This window comes from Equus caballus, chromosome 1 (assembly GCF_041296265.1).
Source record: "Equus caballus isolate H_3958 breed thoroughbred chromosome 1, TB-T2T, whole genome shotgun sequence".
Classification (NCBI taxonomy): Eukaryota; Metazoa; Chordata; class Mammalia; order Perissodactyla; family Equidae; genus Equus; species Equus caballus.
In genome coordinates, this window is record NC_091684.1 from 174,717,021 (window position 1) to 174,742,517 (window position 25,497).

At 41.5% G+C, this 25,497-nt stretch overlaps 1 protein-coding gene and 1 long non-coding RNA gene across 2 annotated transcripts in view; one reads left to right on the forward strand and one right to left on the reverse strand.

The window, feature by feature from the left end:
- The window catches only part of LOC111768859 (uncharacterized), a 48,419-nt gene extending 45,684 nt beyond the window's left edge, over positions 1–2,735 (reverse strand). Inside the window, exon 1 of the long non-coding RNA XR_011440542.1 lies at positions 2,621–2,735. This is a non-coding gene — a long non-coding RNA (uncharacterized lncRNA). The remainder of the gene's footprint in view (positions 1–2,620) is intronic.
- Positions 2,736–21,478: 18,743 nt separating this feature from the next.
- LOC138924987 (small ribosomal subunit protein eS21-like) lies at positions 21,479–21,673 on the forward strand. Its single transcript, XM_070272907.1, has one exon. It carries the CDS (start codon positions 21,479–21,481, stop codon positions 21,671–21,673), a length of 195 nt encoding a protein of 64 aa, XP_070129008.1.
- Positions 21,674–25,497: the final 3,824 nt, after the last annotated feature.

Here is a 25,497-nt window from a genome sequence, read left to right on the forward strand (position 1 = left end):
TATGCAAAATTGAATACGTGGATATTATATAAGAATGAATATGTGGAGAGGTGACTAGGAGAGCAGTTTAAAAAAATAGTAGTTAACTTGGTGAGACAAATTTTTACTTTCCTCTGTTGAAGGATAACTTTTTAAAAGGTAAAATTATAACTCTCATACAAATATAAAGTGAACAAGTACCAAAAATTTTATTTAACTCCTTAACTAATGATGGGAACCAGTAAGATATTATAAGTGAATCAAAACTGAATTCAAAAGACCACGCATATAGAGGCCATAAGAAAGACCAAAATAAATTTGCTTAATAGATGCAAAGCTGATTTCCACGGTAGGGAAGGGAAATCAATTCATTCTCGCCCAGATGAAATTTATTTGCATCTCTGGATGGGCATCGTTTACATCGCTATCAGTTATCTACACCTGGAAGAGCTATAAATAGCTCAAAGACAATGAAAGGTGCAGTGACCCCACAGAATCAGATCACCTGGAGGAGCACAAAGAGCACGCAAGACAAAGCCTAGTTTGTCATTAAAGACACCCAGTCCCTTTCAAAGTTGGGTCCATTTCGAAGTCTTTTGCAACTTTTCCCTGAACTTTCTTATAAATTTTTCCAAATATTAAATTTTTTACAATGAACATGAATCATTTTTTAAAAGCGCATCTTTAAAAAATGATAGTAATGGCAATAGAAGCTCCTTTTCCTGAGTAGACGTAGGAATCACCGTCCCCAGGATAAACTGTGTTAATGGTATGTTGCTCCTACCACACTATATCATCATCATTTTTTTTTTTTCTGCAGGCCCCACTGAGACAATGAGAGCTTTGAATACCCAAACTAAAATTCTGATAGAGTCATCTTCATATTCTGAGCGCCTAGCACATTGTAGGTTCCCGGTAAATGTTTGTCAGAAGGATGAACAATCTAACGCACTCTTGGTTTCTGTATCTTTTTTCTAAAATAAAGGAAGATGTGATGGGAGCGGAGAGGCAGAGGGAGAGAAAGAAATGCTTAGCATTTTGCTTCCCCCCCCCCCCCCCCCCCGAGCAGATTCTTTCCTGCTAAAAAGACTTGAGAAATGTTTTGGGGAAAGGAGACAGAGTGATTCTGTTACTGAACAAAATTGGGGTTCTCCTATTCAATGCACATAAATAAAAGGGCCTGAGTGTTGGCCCAGTTGGGGTCATGAGTAGCAAAGATGGGTGTAAATAAACTTTCCATCTTTGGGGGGTCATCTCCATAAGTAGGCATATTGTTTTTCCAATTATCTGAGTCCAAAGTTGAAAAGGGAGCATGCGCATACAAAAACCCTCTGGGTTGGCCTGGGTCATCGACACCTGCAGGGACTTGTCTTAGTGGGAATTTCCCCTCCTGGGGTAGAGCATTCTCTGGGTCCAATTGAGTGTCCAACAGGTAAGAGGAGGGGAGACCATTCCTGTCTGACTATTAGGTAAAGGGGGTACAAAGCTGAGCCAGTGGCTTCAGAAGGGTCATTATGTCCTTCCTGCTTATCTCCCAACGCACCTGTGGCATACAGTGGAGACAAGGTCATCATCTGACTTTGATTCTGGGAGAACAGGCATTTTCTGTGGATCCTCCCTCTGAATCATGATTTTACATTTGTTTCCAAATTCTTATTCTGATATAAAGACAAAAAAAGATTGCACATAAGGGATCTCAACCCATTTCTTTTCTCTTTTACAGAATAGGTCTAATTGCAATGAGTGACCCGTTCTGAGACTATACCTCATCTGACCCCAGTGAGTATTGGAGCCAGCTTGTATCACAAAAGAAAATCATTTTCTTTTTCTTCATGGGGTTGTAATCGAACCTTGCCCAATTTTGAAGAATGTGTCCTAGTGGGCTACTTTCTGGGATACTATTTTTATTTCCCATTTTAAGGTGGCTTTTATCAAGGTGGCCACAACAAACAAGGTCTTTCTAGGGAAAGGTTTTAAGGTTTGATACTGTGCTTGTGGGAACAGCTGCCTCAAGAATAACCAAGTGGGGGGCTTTTTCCGTTACATGTTCTGGTACCCAAAATGCTCCGGTGATTTGAGCCCCAGACGAGCTGCTCTGCCCGATTGCCTCACCATGAACAACGGGGGCCCAACGAGACATGTTCTTCAGGAGGAGGCCCTGTGAAGTCATTGCACATCACAGGCAGACGCCCCAACACCTCCATGAAATCCCCCATCACCTGGGGATGTCCTGAACGGCTGGAGGGAGCAGTGCCTCTTTTCTTCCTAGTCAGATAACCCTCACGAGATTAACCTAAAAGGCAGTTTGTTATGGTCATCAAAGAAATTCAGTCCCCAAGCAGCCCATTTTAACAAGTAACACAGTCAAACATCGACAAACATGAGCAGACATGGAAATCCAATACTCTGGAAGTCCAACCCAGGGTACTTTGGGACCCTATCCCAGAGTTCAGGCCTTTAACCCGATCCTTTGAGTGTAGTGCCCCAGTGGCTGCAACCCTTTTATACTGTCTCCCTTGAACCCACAATTCTAGCCTTGGGTCTTTAACCCAGCAAAATCTGTCCACTGGGGCCTCTAACCCACAATTCCGATGAGCTGTTAGACAATTTTAGGCAGTTATGTTTTAACAAGGCCACTCACCCAAAAGACGTCTGATCCTGGAGCTGTTTTCTTCTTCCAAAAGAAAAAACGCCTTGGGGCCTGAAGCACTGCAGCAGGAAAACAGGGATCCCATCAGCTGAGCCTCTAGACAAAATTGTCTAGGCGGCCACTTAGGGTTGACAAAAAGACCCCACACCCCACCAGGGGTTCCAGAGCCTCGGGCAGGTGGTCACAGGACCTTGTCCCTTCGTGGTCGCCAATTTGTTACCACACAAAATTGGGGTTCTCTTGCCTGATGCTCATAAACAACAAAAGCAATTAATTAGGGCATCAGCTTTTTGGGGGAGAAATCAGCTTTATTCCGTGAGATTGATCTGCAGGGAGACAGGTGGTGTTTGCCCTCAGATCTCTCTCCCCTGTTCAGGATTTGGGGTGAAATTTAAGAGGTTAGGGAGAACAGACTGACATGCAGAAATGCTGGTGGGACAGGTTTTGACTGGTGGGCTTCAAGCATTTACGGTAAGGTTTTAAACATTTATGACAGAGTTCTAAACATTTTTGATGAAGTGGGGAAGGAATTTTAACATCAAATCTTCCTGAATGAGGGACCCTTCACTTCTGATAAGAGTCTGACTTTCAAGTTCCGGTCGTGTCCTGGTCCTTGGGTTCCATGCAAAGGAGGATCTTCAGTTCCACAGTCATTTCAGGTCAAGAGTCTTCTTTTGTGCATGCTCTGGCGACGTGACTTTACAGTTTTTCTGAAAGACAATCCTTAATCACTTTGTTGATGAGAGACTGGGTCTGTTCAAACTGGCTCTAAATGGGCCCGTGGTTATAATTCCGTCCTTAGACAAATTTAAGAATTTAAATTTACCTCAGAGATTTAAGAATAAACTGCCTAGAGGCCAGCCGAGTGGCAGAGTGGTTGAGTTCACGTGATCTGCTTTGGCAGCCCGGGGTTCACGGGCTCAGGTCTCAGGCTCAGACCTACATACTGCTCATCAAGCCATGCCATGGCAGTGTCCCACGTACAAAATGGAGGAAGATTGGCATGGATATTGCTCTGGGACAATCTTCCTCAAGCAAAAAGAGGAGAATCAGCAACCGATGTTAGCTCAGGGCCAATCTTCCTTAGCAACAAGAAAAAGAATAAACTGCCTAGAGTGACACTGACAAAAAATTAAGTCAGAGGTGAAGGAAACCCTATATTCTATTTTGAATCCTTGGCTACAAAAGGGGTAAGAATCATAATGAATAGGTGGGAATTCTATGAGCTAAATTTCTGAGAAAAAAAGATTATGAATCTGTTTTTACAGTTTGCTTCCAAAGCGTTTTCTGCTTTGATATTTGCCTAAGATTTACTAAAGTTTAAGTGCTTAAATAAGGGAATGGGTTTTATGTAAATAAGATAAGTTCATAGCTATAGATCTGTGGAGATTTGAGCAGAGGGCCAGGATCCTAAATATCAGGAAAACACCAGTTTACAGTGCACACAAGCCTAACGCCATTCCAACCCTGAGCACTTAAAAATCAAGAATGGCTACTTTAAAGTAAATGTTTCGAGACCAGAGCTGAATTGACAACATTTGAAGCACTGAAGAGCGTGATTAAGGAATTGAGCCATGGATCTAGTGAGGCCCAGTAGAAATCGTTATTTCACTGCAGCCAAATCTCCATTCATTCATTTATTCATTCACTCAACAAATACCTGTTAAGCAATTACTAAGTGCTGGGCGCCCTGCTAACAGTGAGGAATGCAGCACAGTCACTCAGAGAGGTAAGTACTAGAAGAGGAATCAGCATAGGGGCCATGAGGTCACGTCGGGGAGACAGTGAATCAGATTTGGAGGGTCAGAAAGGACTCTCCTAATGTGCTGAAAACAAATATACTTCTGGAAGAAGAGGCTAAGGGGTGAAAAGAAGTCAGAGCAAGGCATTGCAAGCAGGGGCGAGGTACATCCAAAGGCTTGAGGGGAGAGACCTATGGGAGGTAAAATGATGAAACACACATCTACCCTTAAGAAGCTCTGGAACGACTTGTATTTTAGGCACTTTACAGTTTACAAAGCCCTTTCCCATCTTAACTTATCTGGTCCTCTCACAACAAAGCTGTGAATTAGATGTTCATTATCCTAGGGGTCTCAATGAATAAGTATTTATTGAATTGATGTGTGTGTATGTCGGGATTTGATTCTAGATACCAGAAACTACTCCAGTGAGTTTAAACAGAAAAGATTTCATATAGGAAATTCTGTCTTCAGAAAACCACTGGAAGGGTTAGAGGAGCAGGTTCCAGGCTGAGCTTCCTGGAGTGACTCCTGAACCACCTAGTTCTAGCCCAACCAGGGAGAGGCTTCTTCATCTCCCTACTTATGGGAGGTGCTTATTGGAGCTGTGATTACCTTTCTAGAGGCCTCCCTGGACCAAGTTCACCAAGAGGAAGACCAAACAGAAACTTCTCTGCTTAGTCCCCTGACCCAGGCTTGGAGTGGCCTCCTGCCCCCTAAGGCCCCACTCTCCATGAGGAGCACCAGCAGTGGAGCCAGTAGGAATGTCAAACTGGCCAACAATGTCTCCATGGTCACCAGATCCACAAGCAGGTGAGAGCAGCAATTTGGGGATTCAGGAATTGTGAGTGTCCCTGGATTTTGTTGTCCTCATTGTCTTAGCCTCATCCTCATAAAGTAGAGCCTGCTAGACTTAAGTGTTAATAGTTTATTTGGGAGTGTGATTCTAAGGAGAAAGAATGAGGGACAGGAGAAGGAAGTGGGAAAGGAGAGAGAGCCAGTGCAGACTGCTTATGGAGTTGGCCACCACTACAGGCCACTGGGAGGTGGATTCCACAGGTCCTCTAGGAAACTTAGGAAATGCATCTCAGAGCATCCATCAGAGAAAGACAAGGGGGAATTCATCCATTGGCTCCCTTCCTCCATTGGTCAAGAGTTGCCTATATGTGATTATTGCCCCGCACTTCTAAGTTGCATGCTTGTGAGCGATCGGTGGTTTCACAGGCCTGAGGCAACGAACTCTCAGGCTGCAGCTGCAAAGAAAACCAAAGCCTTGAGGAACTGACAACCCATTGCCATTGTAGTAGTTTGAGTAGGAGTTGAAGCCAAGATCTGATGTACACAGGAGTCCAATACATCCACGGACTGATGTATTCCTTCTCTACCCTGACTGCCCATAAGTAGAGCATGAGGTTAGCTGCTCTGCGTTAGTAGAGAATTCATTTGGGCCCTCAGGGCTAAAAATGCAGCAAGAAAGGAGGGGCTCAACCCAAGGCTGAATTGTCACATCCTCCCCATCTCTGCTCCCAGGATAGGCTTCTCCATTGCCCACAGTTTGGCCCAGGATGGGGCCCACGTGGTGGTCAGCAGCCGGAAGCAGCAGAACGTGGACCGGGCAGTGGCAGCACTACAGGGGGAGGGGCTGAGTGTGACGGGCACCATGTGCCAAGGACCAGGAGCGGCTGGTGGCCACGGTGAGGAGCGTAGAAGGAGGTGCAGATGAGGACACTGGGATTCTGCTGCTAATGACCCACACTAGCGGAGAGGACTAAAGGCACCACAACATGAATCAAGTCAACTATGTGTCACTTGACTCCTGCCCAGGAGGCCCCCAGTCTCCCTGAAGAGACCTGGGCAGAGAAAGGAGATGTTCAGGGAGGGAGGCGTCCATATGAACAGGATTCAGGCAGATAATGAGGCGGGCAGCATGCTGCTGGGGAAGGAGAGTCTGTTTACAACCACCAGCTACAGTGTTGAGTGGTCAGCCAGGCCCTGCTGGAAGATTCCTGAGGAAGGATTGAAAGGGTTTGGAGACGCTGTGGAGAAGAGGGGCTGATTGTATGGTCAGAGCTAGAGTGTCCTCAGGGAAAAGGAAAGGTGACAGTGCAACTTCAGGAAACAGTAGAGATGAGAGATGTGTTTGGGGACTGGTAGCCAACCGTGCCTGAAACAGAGAAGGATATGAAACGGTAACTGGAGTGAAACTCTGCACGTTTTTGTCCAGAAGCTCAATGCCTTGTTCTTAAAAGAGAAGAGGTGGCTCTCCATGCTCACTTGGTGTGGTCCTCTCCTAGATTGGACCAGGCATTGCCTCAGGGACTGCAAACAGGAACAACCTCCCACTGCAGCAGAAACCTTCTTTCCTTCCCTGATGCTAGTCCTCTACATCTCTTTCTTTCCCACAGGCCCTGGAACTCTGCAGGGGTGCGGGCTTCCTGGTATGTGGCGGTGGTCAGTCTCATGGTGGGAAGTACCTTGGGGAGAAGTGAGTGGGTCTGGGACAAGATGAGGTCTGGGGAAGCCAGTGTGGGGTGGGTCGGGCGTCATCCTCACCTTCTGTGTGACCCTTTCTTTGTCTCGGCTCACACACCTGGGGGGGGGGGGGGTCATCAGCTCCCACAGGTCCACTCTCCTCTCACAGATGCACACAATTCCCCATCTGTGAGATGGAGGTAAGAGTGTCTAAGCTGAAGTTCTGGTCCCCACTGTCCAGGAGCTCCCAGTCTGCAGGGAGTGTCCAATGTGGAACCAAATAATCACAACAAATTGGGGGCACAGAGAGGGAATGACTCCCTTCCTTGCTCAGGGATGCTTAACGCCCAAGGAGATAACCCTGAAATCCAGCTGCATTAGTTTCCCAGGGCTGCTGTAACAAAGTACCAAAAACTGGGTGGCTTAAACAAGAGAAACTTATTGCCTCACAGTTCTGGAGGTCAGAAGTCCAAGATCAGGGCATCAGCAGAGTTGATTCCTTCTGAAGCCATGAGAGAGAATCTGTCCCGTGCCTCTCCCCTAGCTTCTGGTGATCTGCTGGCCGTCTTCAGTGTTTCTTGGCTCGTAGAAGCATCACTCCAATCTCTACCCTCATCTTCACATAGTGTTCTCAGTGTGTGTCTGTGTCTCCAAATTTCCCCTTTTCATAAGGACACTATTCATATTGGGTTAGGGCCCAACCTACTGCAGTATGACTATCTGCAATGACCCTATTTCCAAATGAGGTCACATTCTGAGGTACTAGGGGTTAAGAGTTCAACATACAAATCTGGATGGTACACAGTTCAGTCCATAACACCAGCCTTCCCCAGACTCAGCTGGCCGGTGCTTCCTAAGCCCCAGATGGAACATCCTTTTCCGACTGGTGCCCTTGGAGACACAAGAAGATGTCCCCTAGACTCTGGGGTTTTCTGCCTGCAGAGTCCTCAGCCTGATCCCCATATTCCTGCATCTTCAGGATGCCTCCTTCCATGCATGTGAAAGAAAGCCAACACTCTCCCCACTTCCCCTTGTTAGAAGCCATCACGCCCACGTTCTAATGCGGTATATTTGCTAATACAGTGAGAACACGCATTGGACTGACTGTCTCCTCTCCCCCGCCCTTCATTTGCTCTGATTTCAGATCCTGAATGTCACTGTGCAGGCCCCAGCCCTGCTGCTGAGCCAGCTGCAGCCGCACATGGAGAACAGGGAGTGAGGGCAGGGAAGCGGGTAGGGAAGGAGTCATTTGGTGTCAAATATGGATCAAGGGAGCTGGAGCGAGAGAGGCCAGATGTTGACTTAGACCTTCCCACTGGGAAGCAGGCTTGGCTGAGCCGTGATACAAGAAAAGTGAGAGTTTGACTTTCAGACTCTGGGTCAGCGAAACAAACAAAAGAATTCTATCCATTAGTGTCATTCTCTCATATCTCCAGTGCCCAGGGAATCTGGAAGCAGGACAAGGGATCCACAGACAGAAGTGCCCGGAGTTCTGGAACTGGGAAACTAGAAGTGGCCTCTCTTGGGCTGCAGCAGCTCAGGGCACAAGAGTCCAGGCTGATGACCTTGAGGCACCCAGCAGCATGCCCAAAACAAGAGCAACCATACTTCATACTTCTCAGTCAGATTCAACTCTTCCCTCCCTCTTCCTAACATTTACAGTAGTCCTATCCTCCCCAACTCACCCCATCCCCTTCCAGGCAATTCCCAAATTAGAAAGCCTGCTTCCCTGTGTCTCCCACAGCCTAAGGTGGATGCTGCCTGCCCCGTTCCCTCCTCACCTGTGGGCTGGACCAAAGGCTGTCTCTGTCGCTCTGATTTCCCACTGGTCTCAGTGACTGGGATGTCTCCAGATGTTCTTCAGGAGCCCAGCATTTTTCCTGGGGAAGGAACAATCTGGCTGTGCTCCAGAGAGTTCTTTTGCCTCTTGGGTTTGCAGACCCAATCATTAGAAGCTTTCCATTGTCTGGCCACCCTAGGAACACAGCTTTTCCTCAAAGTGCTCTAAACACCCCATTCCAGTCCTCCAACAGAGGCCAGTCTCACTTCTGTTCCAAAATAGATCCCCCTGGGCATATCCCAGTCCCTCAGGCCTCTCCCCTGCTAAGCTGTGCCTCCTCTGAAGGTCAGAGCTGCCCAGTTTTCTCCATCAGCATTGCCCTCACTCCCTCTTTAAAATGGTCAGTTGAGGTTTTCTCAGTCTCCAGTACAGTGCTTTGTAGACGTGGCCTTAAGACCCCTCTTCCACCTGGGTTGCTTCCCTGCAGCTCCTCCCCTGTTGAAATTCTGGAGCAGCCACTGAATTCAGCAAGCACGTCGTGAATAGCTCATAGAGGCTGGGCTTCTTCTCTGGACCTGTGTGACCATCTGTGAAATTCAACCAGGACTTCTAACTAATAATAACTTCCAAGGCCGCTTCCAGCCCTAACACTGACATGGTGTGGTATTAGATTTAACCGTAAAAAAAACCAATGTCATTTTTGTATGTAACAAATGGACAAACATTACTATAGTTCAGCTCATTACAATGGTTTTCAAATTGTTTTTAACAGCAGGATCCTTTTATCAAAGAGTATCCTTCGTAGGAGCCCAATACATAAAACAGACAAAAGCAGAGATGCCCAGATGGAAACGTGGATTGGCTGGTGCCCACCCATTTGTCTGCTGCTTAATCTCCTGTTGGTGGTCCTGGGCACTTCTGCAGAACTGGCTTCACAAAATTGGTTGAAAATTAGTAAAGTAATGAAGACAGTATGGGCTTTGGAGTCAGAGAGACTTAACTTTAGATCCCTGCTCTGTCACTAGCTACACATTTTTGGCAATTAAACTCTCTGGGCCTTCATTCCCTTATCTATTTAGTGGGAATAATGATACTTGGTAGACCCATAGTGAAGATGAATTGACTTGATAAAATATGTCAATTACCAAGCAAAGTGCACATACTAGAGACTATGTATATTTATGTATATTTATTATAGTAAGCATTATTTTCAAATGAATATTATCTACAGTATATAGTAAGTACTATAAATATAATTTAATAATAATTAAATTTGTTTTAATATTTATAATAAACATGGTTAATATTATCACACTATTATTCCTAATTATAGGATCTGAGCAAGTAAGAGATTACTTTCTCCAACCTTGTAGACAAGGCAAGAGTTCATGAAGGAAACGCCATTTAAATTCGACAGTGAAGGATTGTTAGGATTTTGGCAAGTAGATAAGAATGAATGGAAACAACTGCAAAAATGATGGGAGGCTTAGGGAAGCTTCAAAGAACATGAGGAACCCTTGGTGAATAAAAGTAAGTGGTCAGACAGCACGAAACATGGAAAGTATTGATCCTTAGACATTAAGCAGTAGTTCAGGGAGGATCCTCTGAAGTTTTGAAGAAAGACAATCATGTGATCATATATTTTAATAATCTCGAGTATATTTTATCCAGCCTTCTAAATTTTAAGAAAGTATGAAAACAAAAAGGACATTGGTCATGGGAGCCAGTATAAACAGCTAGAAGGAGGAAGAGAGCCGCAAGGACACAATGTACCACAGGCAAATAAATTAAAAATAATAGATAAAATATTTTTTAATTTATCATCTTAAACACATCAACGAGTCAGCAAAAAAGTCAAAAAGTCTCAAACCAAACAACTAAGTGAAAGCAGGAGCCTGGAGAGTTAAGCTGAGCACTACAGTCAGCTTTTGCCCTGTGGGTGTTTTTCAAATCCTCTTTGGCAAATGCTGAGCCCTTTGGCTTCTGTTTACCTGGCCTCCCAGGAAATAAGAGACAAAACAAAAGGACAGCCCTAGGAAGAAAGTCCAGGAAGGAACCTTCCAGTAGTGAAGCTGGGGATAGAAATGACTATCCCCTCATTGCAAGGGTGAACCAGAAATAGAACCCTGGAAGACTGCAAGGAAAATTAACTCTTTCAAAATTAGAGGCTGGTAGAGGGAAAAAGGGAAACGTGGCTGAGAATTTGGACCCCAAGGTACCCTCATGCAGATTTGTAATTTAAATTCCTGCCACTTAGGTGATTCAAAACAAACACACACACACACACAAACCAGCAAACAAAAAACCTTAAGCCAAGAATTTAATTTAAAATTGTCCCAGACGAGTCTTAGCCCCAGGTGCTTCACAGAGGCCAAAACAAACCTACAAATGAACTCACCTTAACTGCAGGCCTCAAATAGTTCTCGTAAATAAAATATTAAAGTAAGATCAGCTCATAGTCAAAAATAATTAAAACAGGACATCAAAAGCAAAAATTAGCAGAAACAACAGAAACAGACATAAGTTCTTTAAATACTGGAATGATCTGACACAGATTATAAAATAATTAAATGCATTTTTTTAAGAAATAGAAAAAACAAGCTAGGAAATGTGTTAAGAAAACAAAGAAACTATAAAGAATTACCAAGCACACTTGAAATGTAGACAAACAGAATGCTATAAGTTTGAAATTTAAATCCAGTGGATGGACTTCAGAACAAATATGACATGGCCAAAGAAATAATTAGTGAACTGAAAGATGGAACTGAGAAAATTACTCTAGAATGTAAAGCAAAAATAAAAAAAGATGGAAGATATGATAAAGATACTAAGACACATGGAGGAGAAAGCACGAAAGTTACACCAACGTCTAATTAGTATTCACAATGATAAGAGATAGAGAAGAAGAATGGTAGAGGCAATAACTGAAGAGATGATATCCAAGAAGTTCCAGATCTAATGAAAAATACCAACTCACATATCCAAGAACTACAAGTGTCAAGCAGAATAAATATTTTTTAAATTCTGCACTTAATCATATCATAATGAGTCTGATAATTAACATAAGAAATTCCAGAACACAAAGGAAAATGAAAAGATCTTAAAAGTAGCCAGAAAGAAAAGAGAGATTACCTTCAAAGGGATGGAAGTAGTTAGATTGCCTTCTCATCGGTAACAATAGACGCCAGAGAGAATGAAATGAGATCTTCAGTAAGCTCAAAGAAAATAACTATCAATCTAGAATTCTATACCTACCAAATACCTTTCAAAAATTAGGGCAAAGTAATAACATTTTCAGACAAACAAAAACAGAGTTTACTATCAGAAGACCTTCACTAAAAGAAATTCTCCATCTTACTTCAGGCAGAAGGAAAAATGATATCTCATAAAGAAAACCTAAGATGAAAATCAGAATGAAAAACACAGAATTGAGTAACATATGAACAGATTTAACTACTTACTGTAAAAAGAAATAATGATGTTTTGTGGGATTAAAAAACAAAAATAAACAAAGAAAATAATATTCAGATCAGGAGGATGGAAATTGAGTTAAGGTGTTGTAAGATTTTCATGTTGTTTAAGAGAGTAAGGACATTAACTTTAAACTCTGATAAGTTAAACAGGCCTATTTTACTTTCTAGGTTACAGCTACAAGAATGGCAAGAGAGTATGCAATATATTTTCAAACTAGTGGAAGAAGAAAATGGAAAGAGAAAAAATAATCCAAAAGAAAACAAAGAACTGAGGAAATCAAAAACAAAGCACAAAATTGGATGCTAGGTATTAATTCCAGTATATCATTATTAATTAATAATAAATTAACCATTAATAAATTAATAATTAATAATAAATAGATTCATTACAGTTAATACAAAGATTATCAAGCTAGAATTTTTTAATCAAATTATATGCTATATTCAAAAGAGATTTTTTTTAAAGTTACTGAAGGTTGAAAGAAAAGGATGAAAAAAGATATGGAAGGCAAATTCTAACCGAAAGAAAGCTAGTGTCACTACAGTAATATCAGACGAAGGCAACATTAGGTCAAAAACATTGCTAGAGATAGAAACAGTTGTTTCATAATGTTAAAAGGATCAATTCACTAAATAAATGTAAAATTTTTCATTGCTATATATAAACTGAAAGCAAAATTTGACATAAGTACAAAGAAAAGCAGACAAATCCACAATTATACCAGGATATTGTCTACTTCTCTCTCAGTAGTTAATTAGATCAACTGTAGAATATGCATTCTTTTCAAGCACAGAGAGACTATTTATAGAAATTGATGATAAAGCAAGTCTCAACAAACTTCAAGAGATTGAAATAAAAAGGACTGCTTTCTCTGCAATGCAATTAAAGCGGAAATCAACAACAAAAAATTACTTTAAAAACTTCATATGTTTGGCAGCTATAAGCAAAATTAGAAAATATCTATAACTGAGTATAATGAAAATATTGTATATATAAGCTTTTTTTCTTGAGGAAGATTAGCCCTGAGCTAAGCTCTGCCACCAATCCTCCTCTTTTTTGCCAAGGAAGACTGCACTGAGCTACCATTTGCGCCCATCTTCCTCTACTTTATATGTAGGATGCCTGCCACAGCACGGCTTGACAAGCAGTGAGTAAATCCTCACCCGGGATGTGAACCGGCAAACCCTGGGCTGCTGAAGTGAAACGTGCAAACTTAACCACTGTGCCACCAGGCCGGCCCCTGTATAAGCTGTTTATATGATTATAGTTTTATTATAACAAAAGGATACAAATTAGAACCAGCCAAAAGAAGAGACACATATGACAGAATCTAGAACTGGGAGGGCTCCAAATGCAAAGTCTTGTGTCCTCAGGAATGTGTGCAGTTTGAAAGAGAGGCCTGGCCTGGAGATACAAATTTGAAAGCCATCAGCATATGGATGAATATTGAAAACCGTGAGACTGGGTGAGATCATCAAGGAAATGAGTGTAGATAAAAAGGACAAGAGGTCTAAGGAGTGGTTCCAAGATGCCAGCAAAGGATACTGAGAAAGAGAAGCAAATATGGGAGGAAAACTAGGAACCAGAAGAGTGGAGGGTACTGAAAGCAAAGAAAGCATTTCACGGAGGAAGGTGAGATTGACTGTATCAAACACTTCTGGCAGGTCAAGTAAGATGAAAATGGGATTTGGCTATTGAATTTAGCAACACGGAAGGCATTGCTGACCTTGACGAGAGCAGTTTCATTGGGTTCATGAGCTCTTACCAAGATTTAATAGATTTTTCTTAAGCAAATCTTTCAGCATCTGCTATACGTATGCCCTTAGGACAATTTTCAGGGACTTAAAGATTGTTTCTTTAAGAACAATTTTCTTGGCTATGATTATTAACCAATGGTTATCTCACTGGGAGAGCTTCTGAGCAGCTGCTCACACTGCCCTTGCAGCAGCAATCCGTGTTCTCTTTCTCTTTTAGGTGAAACTTCTCAAAAGTGTTGTCAGTACTTCATGTTCAGTTCCTGTCTCCTTCCCCTCGCCCCAAATTCTTTCTTGAACAAGCTCCGATCAGGCTTTGACCCCACTCCCACCATGAACCAAATGAAACTCTTCTTGTCTATATAAACTATTAAAGCAGTACTTAGAAGGAGAATTACAGCCTTAAATGCTTCATTGATAAAAGAAAATTAATGAGGTAAGCATCCATCTTAAGAAGTTCTAATAATAGCCAACTGAACCCAAAATGGTCAGTTCTGAATAGGACAGCCCAGAAATGCAGGTTTTCCATCAAGGGATTCAAGGTTGTCAAATTTTAACACTATAGTGAAATTATTTAAGATATTCCTTATGTTTATAGTATGTGAGGCTATTTTTTTGGATCCACCATTACTCCCCATAGAACATCAATGTAGACAATCACCCACTGGTGAGAGCACCTTAGTGAAGTCCAGGAGTCCAGTGGAGAAGTTCCAACCCACCACTGCAGGAAAAAAATCCAAGAATTAGTGCATTGAAGACAGTAAGAACATTTTCACTTTATCTGAATCACCCCTCCTCTAAGGTGGCACAGGTCTGTGCCAAGATCTCAAATATACAACCTAACTCTACACCTCAAGGAACTGGAAAAATGAAAGCAAACTAAGCCCAAAGTTAGCAGAAGAGAGGAAATAACATATATCAGAGTAGATATAAATGAAATAGATGCTAGAAAACACTAGAAAAAAATCAACAAAACTAAGAGCTGTTTTTTCAAAAAGATAAAATTGACAAAACTGTAGGTAAACTAAGAAAAAAAGAAGACTCGAATAAATAAAATCAGGGATGAGAGAAGAGACATTACAACTGATACCACCAAAACAGAAAGAATCATAGGAGACTATTATCAATAATTATATACCAACAAATTGGATAACCCAGTAGAAATGGACAAATTCCTAGAAACATACCAAGACTGAATCATGAAGAAATAGAAAATCTAAACAGACCAATAACTAGTAAGGAAATTGAATCAGCAATCAAAAATGTCCCACCGAAGAAAAGCCCTGGACCAGGTGGCTTCTTCTACCAACTATTTAAATAATTAATACCAATACTTCTCAAAAAATTGAAGAAGCAGGAAAACTTTCAAACTCATTTTATGAGGCCAGCATTACTCTGATACTAAAGCTAGACAAGGACACTATAAAAAAAGAAAATTACAAGACAGTATCTCTGATGAATGTAGATACAAAAATCCTCAACAAAATACCAGCAAACTGAATTCAACAGCACATTAAAAGGATCATCCACCATGATCAAGTGGGACTTAGCACTGAGATGCAAGGGTGGTTCGACATATGCAAATCGATAAGCATGACACACCACAATGAAAGAATGAAGGATTAAAATCATATGATCATCTCAATAGATGCATGAAAAGCATTTGACAAAATTCAACATCCTTTCATGATAAAAGCACTCACAAGTTAGGTACAGAAGGAATGTACCTCAACATAATAAAGCCCATATATGAGCAGTCCACAGCTAACATCATCTCAATGGTGAAAAGCTGAAAACTTTTCCTTAAGATTGGGAACAAGGCAAGGATGCTCACTCTTTCCACTTCTGTTCAGCATAGCACTGCAAGTTTAGTCAGAACAATTAAGCAAGAAAAAGAAAGAAAAGGCATCCAAATTGGAAAGGAAGATGTAGAACTGTTTCTTCAGATGCCATGATCTCATACACAGAAAACTCTAACAACTCCACTGAAAAACTGTAAGAACTAAGAAACTAATTCAGGGGGCTGGCCCCACGGCCAAGTGGTTAAGTTCTCACACTCTGCTGGGGCGGCCCAGGGTTTCACCGCTTCGGATCCTGGGTGAGAACATGGCACCGCTCATCAAGCCACATTGAGGCAGTGTCCCACATGCCACAACTAGAAGGACCCACAACTAAAAATACACAACTATGTATTGGGGGGCTTTGGGGAGAAAAAGGAAAATTTTTTTTAAAAATCTGAAAAAAAAAGAAATTAATTCCGTAAAGTTGCATGATACAAAATGAACATACAAAAATCAGTTGCATTTCTATACATTAACAACAAACTACCAAAAAGAGGAATTAAGAAAAGAATCTCATTTATAATAGCATTGAAACAATAAAATGCTTAGAAATATAATTAACCAAGGAGGTTAAAGACCTGTACACTGAAAACTATAAGACATTGGTGAAAGAAGTTGAAGAAGACACAAATAAAGGAAAGATGTCCCTTGTTCATGGATTGGAAGAATTAATATTGTTAAAATATCCCTAACACTCAAAGCAATCTACAGATTCAATGCAATCCCTATCAAAATTCCAATGGCATTTTTTACAGAAATAGAAAAAAACAATTCTAGAATTCATATGCAACCACAAAAGACCCTGAACAGCCAAAGCAATCTTGAGAAAGAAGAACAAAGCTGGAGGTATCACACTTCCTGATTTCAAACTATATTACAAAGCTATAGTAATCAAAACAGTATGGGACTGGCATAAAAACAAACACATAGACCAATGGAACAGAATAGAGTGCCCAGAAATAAACCCATGCGTATACAGTCAACTAATCTTTGATGAGGGCACCAAGAATAGATGATGAGGAGAGGAGAGTCTCTTCAATAAATGGTCTTGGGAAAACCCGACAACCATATGCCAAAGAATGAAACTGGACCCCTATCTTATACCACTCACAAAAATTAACTAGAAATGGATTAAAGACTTAAATGTAAGCCCTGAAACTAAAAAACTTCTAGAAGAAAACATAAAGAAAAAGCTCCTTGACATTGGTCTTGACTATGATTTTTTGGATATGACACCAAAAGCACACATAACAAAAGAAAAAATAAAGAAGTGGGACTACATCAAACTAAAAAGTTGCTGCATGGCAAAGAAACAATCAGCCAAATGAAAAGCAACCTAGGGAATGGAAGAAAATATTTGCAAATCATATGTCTGATAAGGGTTAATATTAATATCTAAAATATATAAGAAACTCATACAACTCAATGGAAAAAAAATAATAATCTGATTTAAAAATGGCAAAGGACTTGAATAGATATGTTCCCACAGAAGACATGCAAATTGCCAACAAGTACATGAAAAGATGTTCAACATCAGTAATCATCAGAAACATGCAAATCAAAACCACAATGAAATATCACCTCACACCTGTTAAGATGGCTGTTACTAAAAAGACAAGAGATAACAAGTGCTGGCAAGGAGGTGAAGAGAAAGGAATACTTGTGTACTGTTAGTGGGAATGCAAATTGGTGCAGCCACTATGGAAAATGGCATGGAGATTCCTCAAAAAATTAAAAATAGAATACCATATGATCCAGCAATCCCAATTCTGGGTATATATCTGAAGGAAATGAAATCAGTATCCCAAACAGATATCTGCCCTCCCATGTTCATTCAGCATTATTCACAACATCCAAGATATGGAAACAACCTAAGTATTTGCCAATAGATAAATGGATAAAGAAAATGTGGTATACATATACAGTGGAATATTAATTAGCCATAAAAAGAAATCTTGCCATTTGTGACAACATGGACGAACCTGGAGGACATTATGCTAAATGAAATAAGCCAGACAGAGAAAGACAAACACTGTATGATTTCACGCATATGTGGAATCTAGAAAAGAAAAAGTCTAACTCGTAGAAACAGAGAGTAGAATGGGGGTTGTCAGGGGTTGGGAGTGGGGGAATTGGGGAGACGTTGGTCAAAGGGTACAAACTTTCAGTTTAAGATGAATAAATTCCAGGGATTTAATGTACAACATGGTGACTATAGTTAATAATACTGTATTGTATACTTGAAATTTTTTAAGAGAGTACATCCTAAGTGTTCTCACCTACCTAAAACAATGTTAACTATGTAAGGTGATGGATGTGTTCATTATATTGTGGTAATCGTTTCACAGTGTATATGCATATCAAATCATCACATTGTACACCTTAAATATATACAGTTTTATTTGTCAATTGTATCTTAGTAAAACTCTTTTAAAAACAACATTATGACAAAGTTAAGCTCACGACAGAAACCATGATTGATTTAACATTTGGAAAACCAATCAGGACCCAGAATAGCCAACAATATTAAAGGAGAAGAACGAAGTTGGAGGACTGACACAACCCAACTTCAGACTTACTGCAAAGCTGTGGTAATCAAACAGTGTGGTATTGGCAAAAGAATAGACAAATGGATCAGTGGAACAGAACAGAGAACCCAGAAATAGGCCTCCATAAACACAGTCAACTGATCTTTGACAAAGGAGCAAAGGTAATAAAATGGAGCAAAGATAGTCTCTTCAACAAATAGTGCTGGAACAACTGGACCTTCACATGCAAAAAAGTGAATCTAGACACAGACCTTAAACTCTTACAAAAATTAACTCAAAACGTATCATGGACCTAGATGTAAAACATAAAACTGTAAAACCCCTAGAAGAAAACAGATGACCTTGGGTATGGTGATGCCCTTTTAGAAATAACATCAAAGACATGATCTATGAAAGAAATAATTGATAAGCTGGACTTCATTAAAATTAAAAACTTCTGCTCTCAATACCAAGAGAATTTGAAGACAAGACACAGACTTGGAGAAAATATTTGCCAAAGACATATAGAAAATATACAAAGAACTCTTAAAATTCAACAATAAGAAAACAAACAATCCAATTAAAAACAGACCAAAGATCTTAACAGACACCTCACCAAAGAAGGCATACAAAAGGCAAATAGCATATGAAAAGATACTCCACATCGTATGTTATCAGGGAAATGCAAATTAAAACAACGAGATACCACTATAAACATTTTAGAATGGTCAAAATCTGGAACACTGACAATAGCAAAAGCTGACGAGGGGCCGGCCCTGTGGCTGAGTGGTTGAGTTCGCGAACGCCGCTTCGGCTCCTGGGCGTGGATGTGGCACCGCTCGTCAGGCCATGCTGAGATGGCATCCCACATGCCACAACTAGAAGGACCCACAACTGAAAATACACAACTATATACCTGGGGGCTTTGGGGAGAAAAAGGAAAACAAATAAAATCTTTAAAAAAAAAGCTGACAAGGATGTAGAGCAACAGGAACTCTCATACGTTGCTGGTAGAATGTAAAATAGTACAGCCACTTTGGAAGACAGCTTGGTAGTTTCTCACAAAACTAAACCTACTCTTACCATACAATCCAGCAAATTGTGCTCCTTGGTATTTATCCAAAGGAGTTGAAAACTTCTGTCCACACAAAAACCTGTAGACAGATGTTTATAGCAGGTTTATTCATAATTGTCAAAACTTGAGCACAACAAATACGTCCTTCAGCAGGTGAGTGGATAAACAAACTGTGGTACATCCAGACAATGGAAAATTATTCAGCACTAAAAAGAAATGAGCTCTCAAGCCACTTAAAGACATGGAGGAAACTTAAATGCATATTCCTAAGTGAAAGAAGCCAATCTGAAAAGGCTACAAACTGTGTGATTCCGGTAATATGACATTCTGGAAAAGGCAAGACTGTGGAGACAATAACAAGACCAGCAGTTGCCAGAGTTGGAGAGTGGGGGGAGAGAGGAATAGACAAAGTACAGAGGATCTTTAGGGCAGTGAAAATAGTCTGTATGTTATAATGATGGATACATGTCATTGCCCTTTTGTCCAAATCCATAGAATGTACACCACCACAAGTGAACCCCAAGGTAAACTATGGACTTTGGGTGATTATGATGTGTCAAGGTAAATCCATCTTTGGTTAAAAAAAAAAGTACCATTCTGATGAGTGATGTTAATAATGGGGAGGCTACACATGTGTGGGTACAGAGGGTATATGGGAAATCTCCGTAGCATTCTCTCAATTTTGTTGTCAACCTAAAACTGCTCTAAAAAATTGTATTTTTAAAAAATCAACCAATATAATTCACCATAGATTCAAGGAGAAAATTCATATTATCATAACAATGAATGAAGAAAAATCATTTGATGATCAACATTTATTCATGACAAACTAATAGCAAACTAAGAATAGAACTTCATTAACCTAATACATAGCATCTACAAAAAAAATGCAACACACAGATAACTTAATGACGCCATTTGAAAGCTTTCCACTTGAAGTCAAGAACAAGACAAAAATGCCTGATATTATCACTTCTATTTGACACTGTAATAGAGAAAGTAGTAAAGCAAAAAATAGATAAATATTGAATATGATATAGTCAAATGTATCAGCCTATCCTTTTACGGCTTTGGTTATTAACTCATGCCAAGGAAAGTGTCGTACATTAAGGATCTTCTAAAATATATATATTCTCTTGTATTTTCCTCCGGTACTTATACAGTTTCATTTTTGTGTCAAACAACTTGATTTATGCGTAATTTATTTGGTATTAAAAATGAAGTAGTGATCCAGCTTTTTTGTTTTTCCTAATCTCTAGCCTCTGGAAGAACTGAAAATAGAAAGGGACTAGAGATTTTACCATTCATTTGACATTTTCCTAGACTACTTCCTTTTTTAAACCATATAAATAAATGTCTTTTATAAATTTTTTTAAAACTAATTTTTAAGATGATTTCCACGTTTTGCATAATCTTCACCTGAAAATGGCTGATCTGAGATTTTACACTCTCCCATGACAGTTAAAAAACATTTTTCCATGCCACCTTCCATAATATGAGTTAGTTCCCCTGACTACTTTGGTTACCCCTCCTGCTAACATCAACACCGATGAGACTTAAATGAGAAAGACTCATGACTTGGGGACTCAAGTAGAGCAGAATGAGCACCAGAGCCAGAGTGTGGGCGGGCACACAGTGCCCTAAATCAGAGATGAGAGGTACATGCTACTTCCATGGACATGAAACAAAGAGATCGCTGGGCCTTTGGCCAGATCTCTTATGGAGTGAGCCCAGAAGGCCAAATTCAGCATGACTGACTTGCTCAGAGGTTGTGCGAACTACAGAAGAAAGACAGGTCCAGGAGAACTGAGAAGGTTCTCCACATGACCCATAAACTCACCTCTTCTTGATGAAGCAAGCAGCCCCCTAAGACAGAGTCAGGGGAATGGCCGCTGGGACTGCATTCAGTAACTTTCACTCTAGTGAAACACCAGAAAACACCAGATCCCAAGTTAGTAGAATGGTTTAACATTTATGAAGCACTTCAGTTAGCCTGAGCTTCAGCACAGAGCAGAGGACGTTTGTTGCAGAGGAAGAAAGCATTTGGCCCTATTGTCTTGTTCTTGTCTGAAGTTTTTGTCGGGGCAACCTGGTCTCACATCACAGAGCTGAAGAAATGAATCACAAGAAACTGTCCAGGTGGTGGTGGCACCAGGCGTGGCCTCGACGTGCAGAGCAACACCGGCATGTTTGTGGACTTGTACCTGCAGCAGAAATGCTCCACAAGCAATGGCATCATCAGCTCCAAGGACCACACATCCAACCAGATGAACGTGGCCAAGGCTCACAAGGTGACAGGCGTGTTCAATGGCCAGATTAAAACCTATGCTATCTGCAGGGCCATTTGCAGGATGGAGGAGTCAGATGACTCCTTTCTCTGACTGACAAAGGCTAATGGCATCGTCTCATAGAACTTCTGACTGAAGAGGATCACAGATGTGGAATATTTCTCATAAATAAATAGTGAAATACATTCCCCTCCCCCAAAAGAGAAAGAAACTGCTCAGTCCACCACACTTAGAAATATGCTGGGAAGAATGAGAGGCATCCTACGCCAGACTACAACCGTCAGAGAAGGGAGGGCTGGGTGCAACAGCATACAGAACCAAGGCCCACACCAGGGAGAGGCCACAGGACACTATCAGGTCCCAAGAGGGCCTGGGTTCAGACTCCGTAGGCAAATGGAGTCATGTCAGCCCTCCCCTGACGTACCCACTGGAATATGATATATGGTTCTTGGATGCTGCCAGGCAGCCAAACAAACCCAAACATCTCTCCCTTTGCTCCCATACATTTACACGGACGCAGAACTCCTGAGAGGAAGGAATCTGAGTCCCTTTGACAGCCAAAGTTACTACAGCGTACCTGAGGAGCTCAAGCACCCCTGACTGAGAACAGCTGGCGGGACCCGTGATGCCCCCCTGACCCGGCCCCCCGAGAGAATCCACAGAGAGGGAGAGAAGGAGGAAGGCAGGGTGGAATGCAAGCTCAGCTGATGCCAGGACCGGCCCTGACCCTGCCAGCCTGGAAACAGGTTTATGCCCCACCCAAAGGACCCAGGGCTGCTGAGTGGCAATATTGGGAGACTGTGTCAATTGTTATGTGGTGCCCCTTTTACTGGGTATAACCCAGAGGAAAGGGCACTATCCCTCCATACCATTCAACACACAGACAGACAGACAGACACGCACACACACACACACACACCTTTTATAACTACAGATAACCAAGTAAGAGAAGGATCCTCTTACTGGGAATGCTGAGGTGGTGGGGTGGCAGATGGACAAGTTGCCAGGTGATGACACACAAGTGGATTCTTCACCAGGCTGCTTTGTCTGAAGTTTTAGAATTTGATTTGCAAATGATTTGAAGCCCAAAAGGGGGAACAAAATATGGACCTACTCCCCACTTATTTTCCTGATTCTGGATATTCTTAAATAGCATTCAACCATTTTTAAAACAAAAATTGAAAAGAATAAAATTTAAATGACTTATAATATCACTTCCCAGACATTTGCTATTAACTATTTATAAATGAAAGCACTATGACCCATGGATATAGTTAGATAAGTCAGATATAAAAGAAAATTCAAAAAGATTTTTACAAACCTGCCAATGTTACTCCCTAAAGGCAATCACTCCTAAAAAACATGGCTATGTATCACTCAGAAAAATGTGTGTGCATATATCAACGTGCATATTTATATCTTATTTGTATCCAAAGATTTACTTAGACTACTCTGCACATTACTTTTTGCAGTTACCCATATACTTTGGAGATGAGCACATACAGATCTACTCCATTCTGTTAACGATGCACGGTGCCAAATAAGGGTAGATATACTATGATCTACTTAAACAACTCCCTATTAAAAAATACTAAGTAGTTTTGAGGTAGGTTATTTTGTTTTGAGTTTTTCAATATAAATAACTCCAACATAAGTGTTCTTGTACAAATATGTTGGCACATTTTTGAAAGTACATCCGTAAAGTAAATTTCTATATCAAACTGAAAGAGATTTGTATTTGAAGAGATTTCCCATATTGTCTTCTCATTGTGATCCTGCCTGCCCCCACTGTGTAACAGCAGTTCCATCTACTTAATGATCAGGGTCAGTTAGTCCTGTCAGGATGGTGAATCCTCTATTTCACTGCTGTCCCTTGTCACAAGGAGCCCAAAGTATCCAGATGGCAGCCATACCTTATGGTTCAATAGAATTCTTACTATTTTCCAAGCGAAAGCATTTCCTCTTTGGGGATGCTTTAAATTCACAGAGCCCAGAGATGTAGGGATGGGAAAAAATTTTCCCCAAGTTGGTCACTGGGAGTGATGGCAAACACGGCCACTTGTGCTTCCACCCCATGTTTCCCAGGGGAAAGCAAAGATTCAAGATTCTGGGGTATCAACTCTGATGGCCCATGTCATGTATAGAGTCCCATTCTCTCCCACCGAGGGCCCTGTCCTTGGCATAGCAGGCCTGACTTAGTTGGGAGTTGAACCTCTTTTAGAGCTTCTTCACTTGTAGGAGTAAGCCTGATTCTCAGCTTTCTCTGCCCTCTGGCTGCAGGAGATAAGAGCCTCCTTATATGCTTCCAAAGAGGTCCTCCATCTTTGACACTTGGCCTTTAATAACTAATTACTCTCAGCTTTTTGTTACCCTTTTCCAGAGCATCAATACAGTTACTCTTCCCCCTGTATTTCTCTAATGACTTATAACAGTCGCTGCATTCCCTTCCACCAGGACACCATCACAATTCATAACCAGTGAACAGTTGCGCCACCACCTTCTGTCGCTGCTGTCTATCTCCAGTGCCGCCAGCTGGGGGGTTAGCAATCCAGCTCTAAAACCCTATGTCACCATCTGCTTTCGTAGAATACTCCTGGCACCCACTGTCCCTGCTTGGGTTTCCCAGGAAGCAGACTCTGAAACATGCAGGAGCTTTATTAAGAAGTGTTTTTGGTATGAACACTTGCAAAAAGGAAGAGAGGGAAGCAGGGTTGGGCAGAGGATGGAGTCTGGCCACAATGCAGTCTCAATGGAACACCTCAGTCAGTCCTGCAGGGAGTTCTGAAGATGGGATGACCCTCCAGAGCTCTCCTGAGTTGGGGTGAGAGGGCTGGGCTCCACACCACTCATTAATCAATCATTGGATGTGGGCTGCTGGGAAGGGGGCATGACCTCGGGCTTGGCAGCTCTCTTCAGCTAAAGAAATCTCTGAGGGGTTTGACTGTTGAGAGTTTTTCTGCCAGCAGTACTCCCAGCAGCTGGGGTAGTAAAATCCTTTAATCCTGAAGGGTATTCCTGGCAGCAAATACCAGCAACCACCACATAACACAAGCTCTGAAGCTAGGTATATCTATTATATAAACTCTTAGGTACTCTTTGTCAGGAGACAAATGTACTTGGGGATTATATGCTCTGTCCTCTGCTTATTCCCGGGAACAGGGAACCCTGAGGAGCAGAGTGCCCCCAACACCAGAGAGCCTGTGCCCTCCCAGGTGCCAGAATCTATAACAATAATTTCCTCATGGCTCAATCATATGGTTGTTGGCAGGAGGCCTCAGTTCCTCACCGCAGGGGCCTCTCCTTAAGTCTACTTGAGTGTCCTCACAACACAGCAGCTGGCTTCCCCCAGAGCAGGTGGCCCAAGAAAGCATGAAAGAGGAGAAAGACTCAACACCATTCAAGTCCTAATGGCAGACATCACAAATCATCACTTCTGCCCCATTCCATGCTTTAAAAGCAGGTCACTAACTATACCCTACCCTTACGGTGAGGGGAATTAGGCTCCACTTCTTGAAGGAAGTAGTATAAACAACTGTGGACATATTTCCAAACCACTACATATCTGGAGAAGGAGATTTCCCAAATCAACAATGATAGGTACTTCTGAGGAAGGGAGTAGACCGGAGGAGTTAAGTAAAAAGAGGTTTTTGTTTTTCCTCTGTTTTTAAATAATAAGAGTGTATTCTTTTCCTACTTTTCTAATTACAAAATAGAAATGTTATTGACTATTGAAAATGTGGCAATCAGTGAAACTGGGTAGGAAGTCAGATGGGGCAAACCTTGACTTCAAGCCCATCTCTGTCATCATTTCTCCTGCCTGTCCCCACCCAACTAGACACAAGGAAACAAGGAACAAAAGGATTATTGCTAAGAGCTTCTCGGAGGAGTCATCATTTTCCTACCACGTAAACAAGGAG